Raw genomic sequence first — 12,540 nt, 5'->3', positions numbered from 1 at the left:
ATGCAGTAAAACTTCAGCATCAGGGGTGACCCTTTAATGTATTATTTCTTTAGTACTAATTCTATTCATAATACGTTTATCAGGTGGTATGCACATGTGCCACTGGATTTACATGCAAAATTGTATCACTGCGTGAAAAATAGTTCAGGAAATAGGATATGATAAGCATTAAAGTGCTTTCTATACAGCGTACTAGAAGAGAAGTCTGATGCGATTTTTGTTATATACACATCAAAAGAAAGTTTTGCATCACCTCAGTTCCAAAGGTTCTGGAAACTCTACAGAAAATTGGAATATAGATCAACATAGAGATCATTTTCGCCCTTTTTATTGCTTATGAAAACCACACATTGCATGTTGTACCACCATACAGCGACACCCTCAGAGATGGTGGTCCAAATTGTTGTACACGCCAGTACCTCTAATAACCAGTAGACACGTCAACTAGCATTGATGCATGCCTGTATTCATCGTGGCATACTGTCCAAAAAGTTCATCACGACACTGTTGGTCCTGATTGTCCCACTCCTAAACGGCGATTCACCGTAGATCCCTCAGAGTGGTTGGTGCATCACGTCGTTCATGAATAGCCCTTCTCAATCTGTCCTGGGAATGTTCGATAGGATTGGAGAACATGCTGGCCACTAGTCGAGCGATGTTATCCTGAAGGAAGTCATTCACAAGATGTGCACGATGGGGACGCGAATTGTCGTCAATGAAGACGAATGCCCCGCCAATACGCTGGCGAGATGGTTGCACTATCAGGCAGGGGATGGCATTCACGTATCATACAGCCGTTACGGCGCCTTCCATGACCACCAACGGCGTACGTCGGACATACATAATGCCACCCCAAAACAGCAGGGAACCTCCACCTTGCTGCACTCGTAGGACAGTGTGTCTAAGGCGTTCAGCCTGACCGCGTTGCCTCCAAACACGTCTCCGACGATTGTCTGGTTGAAGGCATATGCGACACTCATCGGTGAAGAAAATGTGATGCCAATCCTGAGCGGTCCACTCGGCATGTTGTTGGACTCATGCAGCCTATTGCGCACTGTTTGTGTCCTAACTCGACGTCCTGCGGCTGCACGAAAAGTATAATTAGACATGGTGGCGTTGCTGTCAGGTTTCCTCCTAGCCATAATCCGTAGGTAGCCATCATCCACTGCAGTAGTAGCCCTTTGGCGGCCTGAGCGAGGCATGTCATCGACAGTTCCTGTCTCTCTGTATCTCCTCCACGTCCGAACAACATCGCTTTGGTTCACTCCGAGACGCCTTGACACTTCCTTTGTTGAGAGCCCTTCCTGGCACAAAGTAACAATGCGGACACGATCGAACTGCGGTATTGACTGTCTAGGCATGGTTGAACTACAGCCAACACGAGCCGTGTACCTCCTTGCTGGTGGAATTACTGGAACAGATCGGTTGTTGGACCCCCTTCGTCTAATAGGCGCTGCTCATGCATGGTTGTTTACATCTTTGGGCGTGTATAGTGACATCTTTGAACAGTCAAAGGGACTGTGTCTGTGATACAATATCCACAGTCAAAGTCTATCTTTAGGAGGTCTGGGAACTGGGGTGATGCAAAACTTTATTTTGATGTGTGTATTTTTTTAAAAGTTTGACACGCGCTGAATTGTAGTCTTCCGCAGTATACCACTTTATAATGACTTAATGCCGAAATTGCATGGTTGAACTACAGGCAACACGAGCCGTGTACCTCCTTGCTGGTGGAATTACTGGAACAGATCGGTTGTTGGACCCCCTTCGTCGAATAGGCGCTGCTCATGCATGGTTGTTTACATCTTTGGGCGTGTTTAGTGACATCTTTGAACAGTCAAAGGGACTGTGTCTGTGATACAATATCCACAGTCAAAGTCTATCTTCAGGAGTTCTGGGAACCGGGGTGATGCAAAACTTTATTTTGATGTGTGTATTTTTTTAAAAGTTTGACATGCGCTGAGGTGTAGTCTTCCGCAGTATACCACTTTATAATGACTTAATGCCGAAATTGCTATAGTAATAATCAGTAATTTACAAATTCAGTATTTATAATGTTTTAAATGACTGTGATCCCTAAGGGATGAGAAGTTCGATTCTTTGAAGAATCAGGTGTGGAAGGGTTACTGGTGAACTGTTATGCTGAGAAAGCTCCACAGATATCGAGTTAGATCTCGGTTAGATTTCAAATTAATGCCAAGATTGACACCTTGCTGTAAGTGTTCAGATCGTTGCAAAGATTGACTTCTTACTTTAAGTGTACACAAATTTAAAATTGTGCGCGTTGTCTCCTTTGCCTTATAGCCTTTTTCTTCCGCAGTCCCAGTATTACAAGTTATATAGGCTAATGCCGTCTTTCGCGACTGCAATAGGACTTTTATTAAAATCAAACCACTTTCGCTTCATTTTGAAGCGTCTTCAGTAGTTACTGTACTGTTGTATCCTAGCCAAGACACGTAACCGTGGCTGATACGCGGAAACAGTTTCCAACTGGCGCCATGGACGGCGCTTTGCAGATTGCTGCCAATCACAAGCGCGGCCCAGTCAGCAATCTCTACAACTCCCCTCCCCCCCCTCCCCCACCAATGATACGGACTTAGACGATGTGATAAGCTACGCCCACAGGCGGCAACAGTTCATTTTCGGCGCTGGTGTTCGATAGTTCTAGTACAGAGTTCCAGGGTTGCCACTCGTAGCTGTTCGTAGTGGAGATCGACCCGCGAGACGTAGTCTGCATGATGAGTCGCCTATGGTCTTCGCATAAGGGCAAATGTTTACTACAGTGATTGACAGATTGGCACCCAGGACGGACAGTCATGTAGACATTCAGTAATGCTAGCTTGACAGGCAACTGCTCAGTCGTATCTGTCCGTGAACACACCCAACAAGTGTCTGTACAACTTAAGTATCGCAGCATAATAAAGAGTATATTTGTGCGTCACTAATTTTGTTGTACTGTCACATTCGCCCCCTCCACCTCGGAGCACCTGAACCTAATACAAGAAGTGCGAGGCATTCGTACCCAGACGACCCATACACATCAGTAACAGTATGGTTCTGTTTCCTAGAATAATGAACAGTTGTCTTGCTTTAACCTATTACCAAAAAGAGATTAAATTGCTATCTTTAAACATGTGTGCAACTGTCTTCTGCATATGTTGATAAGGTTGTTAAGAACAGCGCAAGAAACAAAACAAAAAGTGAGTAACGATAATAATTCTATACTATTTGTAGTAGTAAGTTGAGGCACAATCACTGTTCAAGACCCAAGCAAACAAAATTGTAACAAAAACTATATTGTTACAGTGATGACCGAAGCTGCTTTAAAATGAAGCGAAATGCGTTTAGTCATAATAAGACTTTTATTACAGTCGCAAAAGATGGTATTGAACTATGTAACATATTACACACTTCCCAAAACGCAGAACTGTATCATCCTACGATTACGATTGCTGTTAGTCATAATCTTTCCCAGTCAGCTTATAAATTTGTGAGAATGTGAAATAGGATTATCACTTAGTCTCAGTCGTACGTGAAGCATGTGAAAGGCCTCGCCCGTCTGGTAGGCTACAGGGAAATATAATGCGACTAGAAGGAACTGAACTGGCAGGTGCTAGAAGAGAGTTGTCAACTCTATGAATAAAGTAAGTTCCCTTACTTATATTTCCTGTTTGGACTGGAAGTGAAAATTACACTAGCTTCATGGCCTGCGGGTCATGTTTTCCGCGCTCCACACACTTAAGCAACGGGAAGAAATGCTAATACCGAATATGGTTCAAGGAGTCTGGATCTAGGTATTTTTTTATCTTTTTCTGAAGTCATCAGTTTCCTGCCTGGTTTGATGCGGCCCGCCACGAATTCCTCTCCTGTGCTAACCTCATCATCTCAGAGTAGTATTGGTAGCCACGTACTCATTTATTTGCTGGATATATACCACTCCCTGTCTTTCTCTACAGCTTTGCCTTCTAGAGCTCCCTCTAGTACAATGGTAGTCATTCCCTCATATCTTAACAGATGTCCAATTATCTCTTTTCCTTGTTAGTATTTTCCACATATTACTTTCCTCTCCGATTCTGCACAGAACTGCCTCATTCCTTACCTTACCAGTCCACCTAGTTTTCAACATTCGTCTGTAGCACCACATCTCAAATGATTCGATTCTCTTCCGTTCTGTTTTTCCCACAGTCCATGTTTCACTACCATACAATACTGCGCTCTAAACGTACATTCTCAGTAATTTCCCCTCAAATTAAAGCCTTTGATACTAGTAGACATCTCTCGGCCAGGAATGCCCTTATTCCCAGTGGTAGTCTGTTTCTGATGTCCTCCTTGTCTCTTACGTCAGTGGTTATTTTGCTGCCTAGGTGGTAGAATTCCTTAACTTCATCTACTTCGAGACCATCAATCCTCATGTTAAGTTCGCCGATTTTCTCATTTCTGCTACTTTTCATTACTTTCGCCTTTTTTCGATTTACTCTCAATCCATATTCTGTATTCATTCGACTGTTCACTCCTTTCAGCTTCTCATGTAATTCTTCTTCACTTTCACTCAGGATAGCAATGTCATTAGCGAATGGTATCTGATATCCTTCCACCTTGAATTCTAATTCCACTCCTGAATCGTTCTTTTATTTCCATCACTGCTTCTTCGATGCGCAGATAGAACAATAGTGGAGATAGTCTACATACCTGTGTTACACCCTTTTAAATCTGAGCACTTCGTTCTTGGTCGTCCACTCCTATTATTCCCTCTTAGCTCTATTGTAAATTACTCGTCTCTCCCTATAGCTTACCCCTATTTTTCTCAGAATTTCGAATATCGTGCACCATTTTACATTGTCGAACGCTTTTTCCAGGTCGACAAATCCTATGAACTCGTCTTGATTTGTCTTTAGTCTTGCTTCCATTATCAACCTCAACGTCAGAACTGCCTCTCTGGTGTCTTTACCTCTCCTAAAGCCAATCCGATCTTCACCTTATACGTCCTCAATTTTCTTTTCCATTTTTCTGTATATTATTCTTGTCGGTAACTTGGATACATGAGTCTTCGGAATTGTGTGCTTGATATTTCTCTGAAAGTCAGATTAATACATTCTACACACCAATGGGAATAATCGTTTTGTTGCCGCTTCCCCCTATCATTTTAGCAATTCTGATGGAATGTTATCCATCCCTTCTTCCTTATTTTATCTTAAGTCCTCCAAAGCTCTTAAAGTTACAACCCTTGCTTTTAATTCCATCGAAGGTTTTTTTGCTTTCCTGTATGCTGAATTAGTCCTTCCGACAATCATTTCTGTTTCCATTTCTTCACATTTTTCCTGCAGCCATTTCGTGTCAGCTTCCCTGCCCTTCCTATTTATTTCATTCCTCAGCGACTTTGTTTTCTGCTTTCCTGAATTTCCCTGAACATTTTTGTACTGCCTTCTTTCATCGATCAACTTAAGCATTTTTTCTGTTACCCATGGTCTCTTTGCAGTTACCTTCCTTGTACATATTTTTTCCTTTCCTATTTCTGTGATGGCCCTTTTTAAAGATGTCGATTCCTTTTTAATTGTACTCCCTGCTGAGCTATTCGTTATTGCTGTATTTATAGCCTTAGAGAACTTCAACGTATCTCGTCTTTCCTTAGTATTTCACTATCCCACTTATTTGCGTATTGATTCTTCCTAACTAACCTCTTAAACTTCAAAATACTCTTCATCTCTAGTACATTGTGATCTGAGTCTATATCTGCTCCTGGGTGCACCTTACAATCCGGTAGCTGATTTCGGAACCTCTGTCTGACCATGATGTAACCTAACTGAAATCTCCCCGTATCACCAGGCCTGTTCCAAGTATACCTCCTCCTCTTGTGGTTCTTGAACAGAATATTCACTATTATTAGCCGATATTTTTTACGGATTAGTTTGGATTACTTTTTCTTCTCTCTCATTCCTTGTTCCAAGCCCGTATTCTCCTGTAGCCTCATATTCTACCCCTTCCCCTACAACTGTATTCCAGTCACCCATGACCATTAGATTTTCGTCTCCCTTTACGTATTGTGTTACTCTTTCAGTAACCTCATATAGTTTCTCGATCTCTTCATATTCAGCTTTTCAAGTCAGCTGGTATACCAGAACTATCGTTGTCGGTATTGGTTTGTTGTCGTTGCTTATAAGAACAACCGTATCATTGAACTATTCACAGTAATACATTCTCTGTCCTACCCTCCAGTTCATAACGAATCCTACTCTCGTTCCATTTTCTGATGATATTACTTTATACTGATCTGACCAGAAATCTTTGTCTACTTTCTATTTCATTTCACTGAGCGCTACTGTATCTAGACAGAGCCTTTGCATTTCCATTTTCAGATTTTACTTCTTCCCTACCACGTACAAGCTTCTGACATTCCACGTTTCTGACGTTCCATGCCTGATTCCTAGGACTTTATGCTTTCGTTGGTTGTTCAGTCTTTTTCTCGTCGTCACCTCGCACTTGGCAGTCCCCTCCTGGAGGGGGAACTATTCCGGATAATTTTCCACTGGAGAAATCATCATGAACCTTCTTCAATTTCAGGCCACATGTCCTCTGGATACGCATTATTTGTCTTTAATGGCGTGATTTACATTGCCTTCTGTATCCTCGTGCCGTTGATTATTGCTGATTCTTCTGCTTTTAGGGGCAGTTTCCCACCCAAGTGACTGCCCCGGTGGCCGTGCCGTTCTAGGCGCTTCAGTACGGAACCGTGTGACTGCTACGGTCGCAAGTTCAAATCCTGCCCCGCTCATGGATATGTGTGATGTCCTTAGGTTAGTAAAGTTTAAGTAGTTCTAAGTTCTAGGGGACTGATGACCTCAGATGTTAAGTCTCTTAGTGCTCAGAGCCATTTGAACCCACCCAAGGAAAAGAGAGTGCCCTGAACCTCCGTCCGCTCCTCTGCCCTCTTTCACTATAGGCCGTTGGCAGAATGAGGGTGACTTTTTATGCCAGAAGTCTCTGTCCACCAGTGCTGATTATTAATCATGGATATAGATACAAATATAAATATAAGGACTGACCATAAATATAAGTATAGGAACACTACAATCCTGGAGGTTTGCAACACAACCGTCCGGCGAATACCATTCTTCAGCAAGGTCATATCAGCTTATTTAGGCCTCTTCGTCCAATACGAGTTTGTTCTTCATGATCTCAACGTTGACGGGACGTTAAACTGTTTCCTTCCTGGCTAGATTTCACTATTTGCCCACTGCATGTTCCTGATGTTACAATATACACGTCTGGTAAACATTCCTCCTACCGCTTTGTTCGTGCACCAAGACACAGTGGACAGCACTTATCTCTGTTTAAAGGAGAGATCAGTAGCTTCTTAGCTTCTCGCCTTAGTTGTTCTGCTGTGAAATCGTATTCTGCTTCTTTGTATTAGCATAGGACTGATTACGAAGCGGAAAGTTGTCTTAAAAAATAATACGAGGGGCGTTCAGAAAGTAAGATCCGATCGGTCGCGAAATGGAAACGACTATGAAAATCCGATAAAGCTTTGCACAGATGTGTTGGATAGTGTCTCTAGTATAACCCCAGTTAGCATCACGTCGCTCTTCTCATTTCTGAGCTCGCAGTGAGTGCGTAAAGATGTCTAGAAAATAGTGTCTGCCGCCAAGTAAGAGGGCCTGGTGAGAAATTTCGCCTGAAGCTATGCAGCTAACATTACATAACTGTCGTGCTGTTTCTTCTTCAAGACAATTCTCAGCCGCATTCTGCAGGGGCAATGAAGAGCATCATTTTCAAATGGAAATGTGAGATTACCCACAATACAGTCCGCAATTGTCTCCCCCTGAGTTTCATCTTTGGTCACATGAACCGATGTCTTTGAAGACAACATTTTGACACAGACAACGAGGTGTAGGCCAGCGTGGAGAATTGGCGGAAAGCACTGGCGGCTGCCTTCTATGATGAGGCTATTGAAAAGTTGGTACAACGCTATGACAAAAGTCTAAGTCAGAACGGCGACTACGTAGAGAAGTAGCTGAAAGGTGTAGCTAATTGTTACAAGTAAAACATTTCTGATGTTCACTGTGGTTTCAATTTGGCAATCAATCGGAGCTTACTTTCTGAACAGGCCTCGTAATATTTGCAATAAAGAAATATGTCATTCTGGAAACAGAACTATATTATATTTCATGCAATCATTTTTTGTCCTTACAGCGAGACCGGGAGGGTGCTAACCACGATGAAAGCGGGGGACTTCTTCGGTGAGATTGGGATCCTGAACCTCGACGGTCTCAACAAGTAAGTATTTTTTTTTCAAACAAAATTACAAGTGACGACGTCATTAAGGGCTGTGGATGAAGTACTACATTGCTTAAACTGCCAGCTCATTGTACTACTTGCAGCTGCTGACTACAGGCATTATCAATTTGTTCGAAACATCCACACCGAAAGTACTTAATGTTTGTTGTAGAGGGTTACATCTTAGTGCCAAATTCATTCTGGATCTTGCATTTCTGTGTTGTCTACTCTTTTGTAATTCTAATCATTTATTCCATGTATGGTTTTCCCTCAGATATTCGTCACACGTAAGCAGGTAAACGAATCACTTATATTTATGACATGTATCCCGCGTCACTACTTGGTAAGGTGTCACGCCGTTCAACATGCGCTAAGTCTGAGATTTTTTAATGTTTTCCACAACACATTTACTCCATGTTCTCCTGACCATTTACTAAATGCGAACCTGCACTTGGACTTGGAAAATTTAGTGAAGTTTTCTAAAACAAAACAGAAAATCAGTATCTCACTTAAATGTACAAAAATCGGAATATTTACCCATTTTTATGATTGATTTGATTACTTTTCGTGTAGAGAGTATTTTATTTCTGAGTGTCTTAAAAGGTTGATTGCTCTTGTGTAATGGAGTTATCTACAGTCGTTATGTGTCTGATTGCCAGATAGTAAATATATAAATAAATAATAGACATAATATTATTTTAAGGAGTCGACCACCAGAGTTTGATATTGTTGTTACATATCCAGAAAGACGGAAACTAATCATCATAGGCCACAAAAGACTTCCAAAAAATTGGAAAGACAACCCACAAAGATACTATCGATAGAAAAATTAAGTAAATTATTGACTTTCAGCTTTCATGAAGGTCGCAGTATCAGAAACTTTTCCTCATCCAATTGCACTTATGACAAACCTCATGATAGCCTCTCCTCATGGTTCAAGTATAACAACAAATTGATGGACTGTATAGAAAATCTACCTAGTTTTGCCCACACTTTATTTTTCAACCTTTTCTCATTAAAAAATATGACTGGTTGCTATTCTACAGTTGAATACAGTTATTCAACGAAATTCTTCGTAATATAACCGCTATGAAAAAACTTTTGCTAAGAAACCCATCCTCGGCGCTATCTGTTTTATCGTACTTTCAATCACAGGAGATTTTACTAGTCGCCACCCTCAAATGTTTGTAGTGCACTGACGGAAAAACTACGAGAGTAGAACGAGGTGAACTCTGAAAACACTGAAAACGATAATTGGCAAGAACACACTCCTTTATTGACGAATACTCAACTTTGTACAAATCAGCTCAGGCAGCAGATCCGGATGTTCAACTACTATTCCAGAAGCTAAGACTGCGTAGTGAACAGTTCCTGACCCACTTGAATGTTCACTGAAGTCGGGCTGGTATGGACTCGTTAGAAGCAGACGATGAGGCGCGAAGTAAACGAGTAGAAGGCGGTCTTCTCGGTAGTCGAGCTAACTTGGAACGCCCCTTCCGCTGTGGCGTCGGCGCGTATCACTTCTCTGACGGCGCCACTGTTGCAGCTTCTTGGAGCGGCAGTCACTGGGCTATACGCCGTCTCCGGAGTGGGTTGTCGAACTGTCGACGTCTAAGGTGCCGCCTGATATTGCGTACTGTGCTTCTTCCTACACCACAGTTTTTAATGATACCAAACAGCTCATTTATAAATTATATGCTTTACTTAGAAACATTTTATGTAAGCATTTTTTCGGTCCACTTGGGGCACATTTGAGAGCTACTGCCTATGTCGTTAATATGTGTCACAGATGACCACCTTCCCTGTTTTACATTGCTTGCTGGCTTCCACCTTCTGTAATGAGATGCAGACGTCAACAGCTTGTGACTTACTTGTGGTTTCACTGTCTTTCAACCACGTTCCATAGTAGGACAACAGCACGGTAACAGACGAACAGCTTTGCCGTTCCAAGAAGCTCGTTCCCAGGCTTTGCGCCATAACGGTGTGCCCGTTTTCAAAGTTGCTTAAGTCAGTGGATTTCCCTGTACCGTCTCTAGAATAATTCCCTATTCATCTCGTCTTTGCTTCACTTACGTAATTTCTCAACTACGTCACGTGTCGGCAACCAGGACCCACAGGAAGCACAGGCCCCGCATCAAACTTGTGACGTCACACTAGTTGCTTTGCTCGCGTCGCCAGGTACCCAATGCTGTCCTTGATTGTTTCGTATGTTACCGCGAGTGTGAATATAGTTAAACGGTCAGCTACAAAGGATTAAACTGGTGTGAAATAGTAAACCTCGCTCCCACTGGAGACATCGCAACAACTCAGAAACCTGTAGCGTCAGTTGCTGTGACGTACGATACAGGACCCATTTATCTCGTCGGCTCCACCCGCAACGCAACCAGACGCCATTCATTCACTTCTGCGCTTGTCGGTGATCCTAATGTTTCAGCTCATTAGCGTATGTTTTACAAGTGGGTGCTGGGTAATACTAACCTCACGTGCTTCTGGCAAACTTCATGAGTATCTTATGCTTTCATGTTTCTAATTTAACTCTGGACTATGGGAAGTAACATCGGGTTTTGGTGGATAAACTTTCCCGACAACTGTAACTATACAGTATGCCTGGTTGATTGATTGGTTGAGTGTGGGGAGAGGGCCAAACAGCGAGGTCATCTGTCCCATCGGATGAGGGAAGGAAATCGGCCGTGCCCGTTCAAAGCAAACATCCCGGCGTTTGCCTGAAGTGAATTAGGGAAATCAAGGAAAACCTGTATCTGGATGGTCGGGCGCGGGTTTGAACAGTCGTCCTCCCAAATGCGAGTCCAGTGTACTAACCATTGCACCACCTCGCTTGGTACACACTACATGCAGAGTGAAAGCGCTCATTACTTTACAGCATGGAGCAGTAGCAAGTACAAAGAAGATGTAAACAAACTCTCTCCAGCCGCATTAGTTCAAAATGTTCAAATGTGTGTGAAATCTTGTGGGACTTAACTGCTAAGGTTCAAAAATGGTTCAAATGGCTCTGAGCACTATGGGACTTAACTGCGGAGGCCACCAGTCCCCTAGAACTTAGAACTACTTAAACCTAGCTAACCTAAGGACATCACACACATCCATGCCAGGCAGGATTCAAACCTGCGACCGTAGCAGCCGCGCGGTTCCAGACTGCAGCGCCTAGAACCGCTCGGCCACTCCGGCCGGCTAACTGCTAAGGTCATCAGTCCCTAATCTTACACACTACTTAACCTAAATTATCCTAAGGACAAACACACACACACCCATGCCCGAGGGAGGACTCGAACCTCCGTCGGGATCAGCCGCACAGTCCATGACTGCAGCGCCTTAAACCGCTCGCTAATCTCGCGCGGCCGCCGCATTAGTCCCCGCCCCTTTACAATTGCTACGTGTTCCAATATTGAATGTTGAAGGAAACGGTGTGTGGTAGCTGAAGTGTGCTTACACTGGTAGCACAGTGCTACTGCGAATTTATTAGTGCAGCGCAGTTCTGGGGTTGAATCTTGAATGTCGTCGCGAAGCAACTTGCCTGCAGTAAAAGCTAGCAACGGTCTCCGCGGAGCCATCCCGTGGCCGTCCCATTACGCTAACGGAGTCGTAGGGCGAAGGCCGTGTTTATAGACGGCGAGGCACGAAGCCATAATCACACAGAAAGCACCGCCTGCGCTGCTGCTGCTGCTGCGGCTGTCAGACCAATCTGCATTTAGAGCTTCTATTCCCCAACAAAAGAGAAATGAATCTTCTAGAACATTTTAACGTTACTTGCTAACCAGTGGTGGATATGACGTACACAGTGCATTCTGAAACAGGACGGAAGAAAGTGTGGAAGAGGTCTTGGACATGATATTTTTACGTAATGCATCTTCCCGAACGGTGCTAGTAAGGCGGCGCAGGAGTGAAATTCTGAATGTCTTGAAATAAAACTTCTCGTTCGTGTCCTTTCACTTACTTTTTCAGTCCGCTGCAAGGGAAAAGCCTTCCTTCAACGAAATTGTATCACGTTCATTCCTATTCAGTCTGGACATTGAGCAAGCAGCAAAGGATATCAAAGAAAACTTTGGAGACAGAATTAACGTTCAAAGAGAAGAAAAAAAATTTTGAACTTTGCGACGACATCATAATTCCGTCAGAGACAGCAAAGGACTTGAAAGAGTAGTTGAAAGCAATGGAGTGGGTCTTGAAAGGAATATATAAGATGGCCGGCCTTAACTGCTAAGGTCATCAGTCCCTAAGCTTACGTACTACTTAACCTAAATTATCCTAGGC

General features: G+C 43.1%; 1 protein-coding gene across 1 annotated transcript in view; it reads left to right on the top strand.

The window, feature by feature from the left end:
• Window positions 1–12,540, top strand: part of LOC126419513 (uncharacterized) — a 730,476-nt gene that overhangs the window by 481,596 nt on the left and 236,340 nt on the right. Inside the window, exon 10 of the mRNA XM_050086703.1 lies at window positions 8,188–8,271. Coding sequence (XP_049942660.1) covers window positions 8,188–8,271 — 84 coding nt within the window. The remainder of the gene's footprint in view (window positions 1–8,187; window positions 8,272–12,540) is intronic.

Source organism: Schistocerca serialis, chromosome 9 (assembly GCF_023864345.2).
Source record: "Schistocerca serialis cubense isolate TAMUIC-IGC-003099 chromosome 9, iqSchSeri2.2, whole genome shotgun sequence".
In the NCBI taxonomy this organism is placed as follows: Eukaryota; Metazoa; Arthropoda; class Insecta; order Orthoptera; family Acrididae; genus Schistocerca; species Schistocerca serialis.
This window is presented reverse-complemented; position numbering and strand designations above follow the sequence as displayed.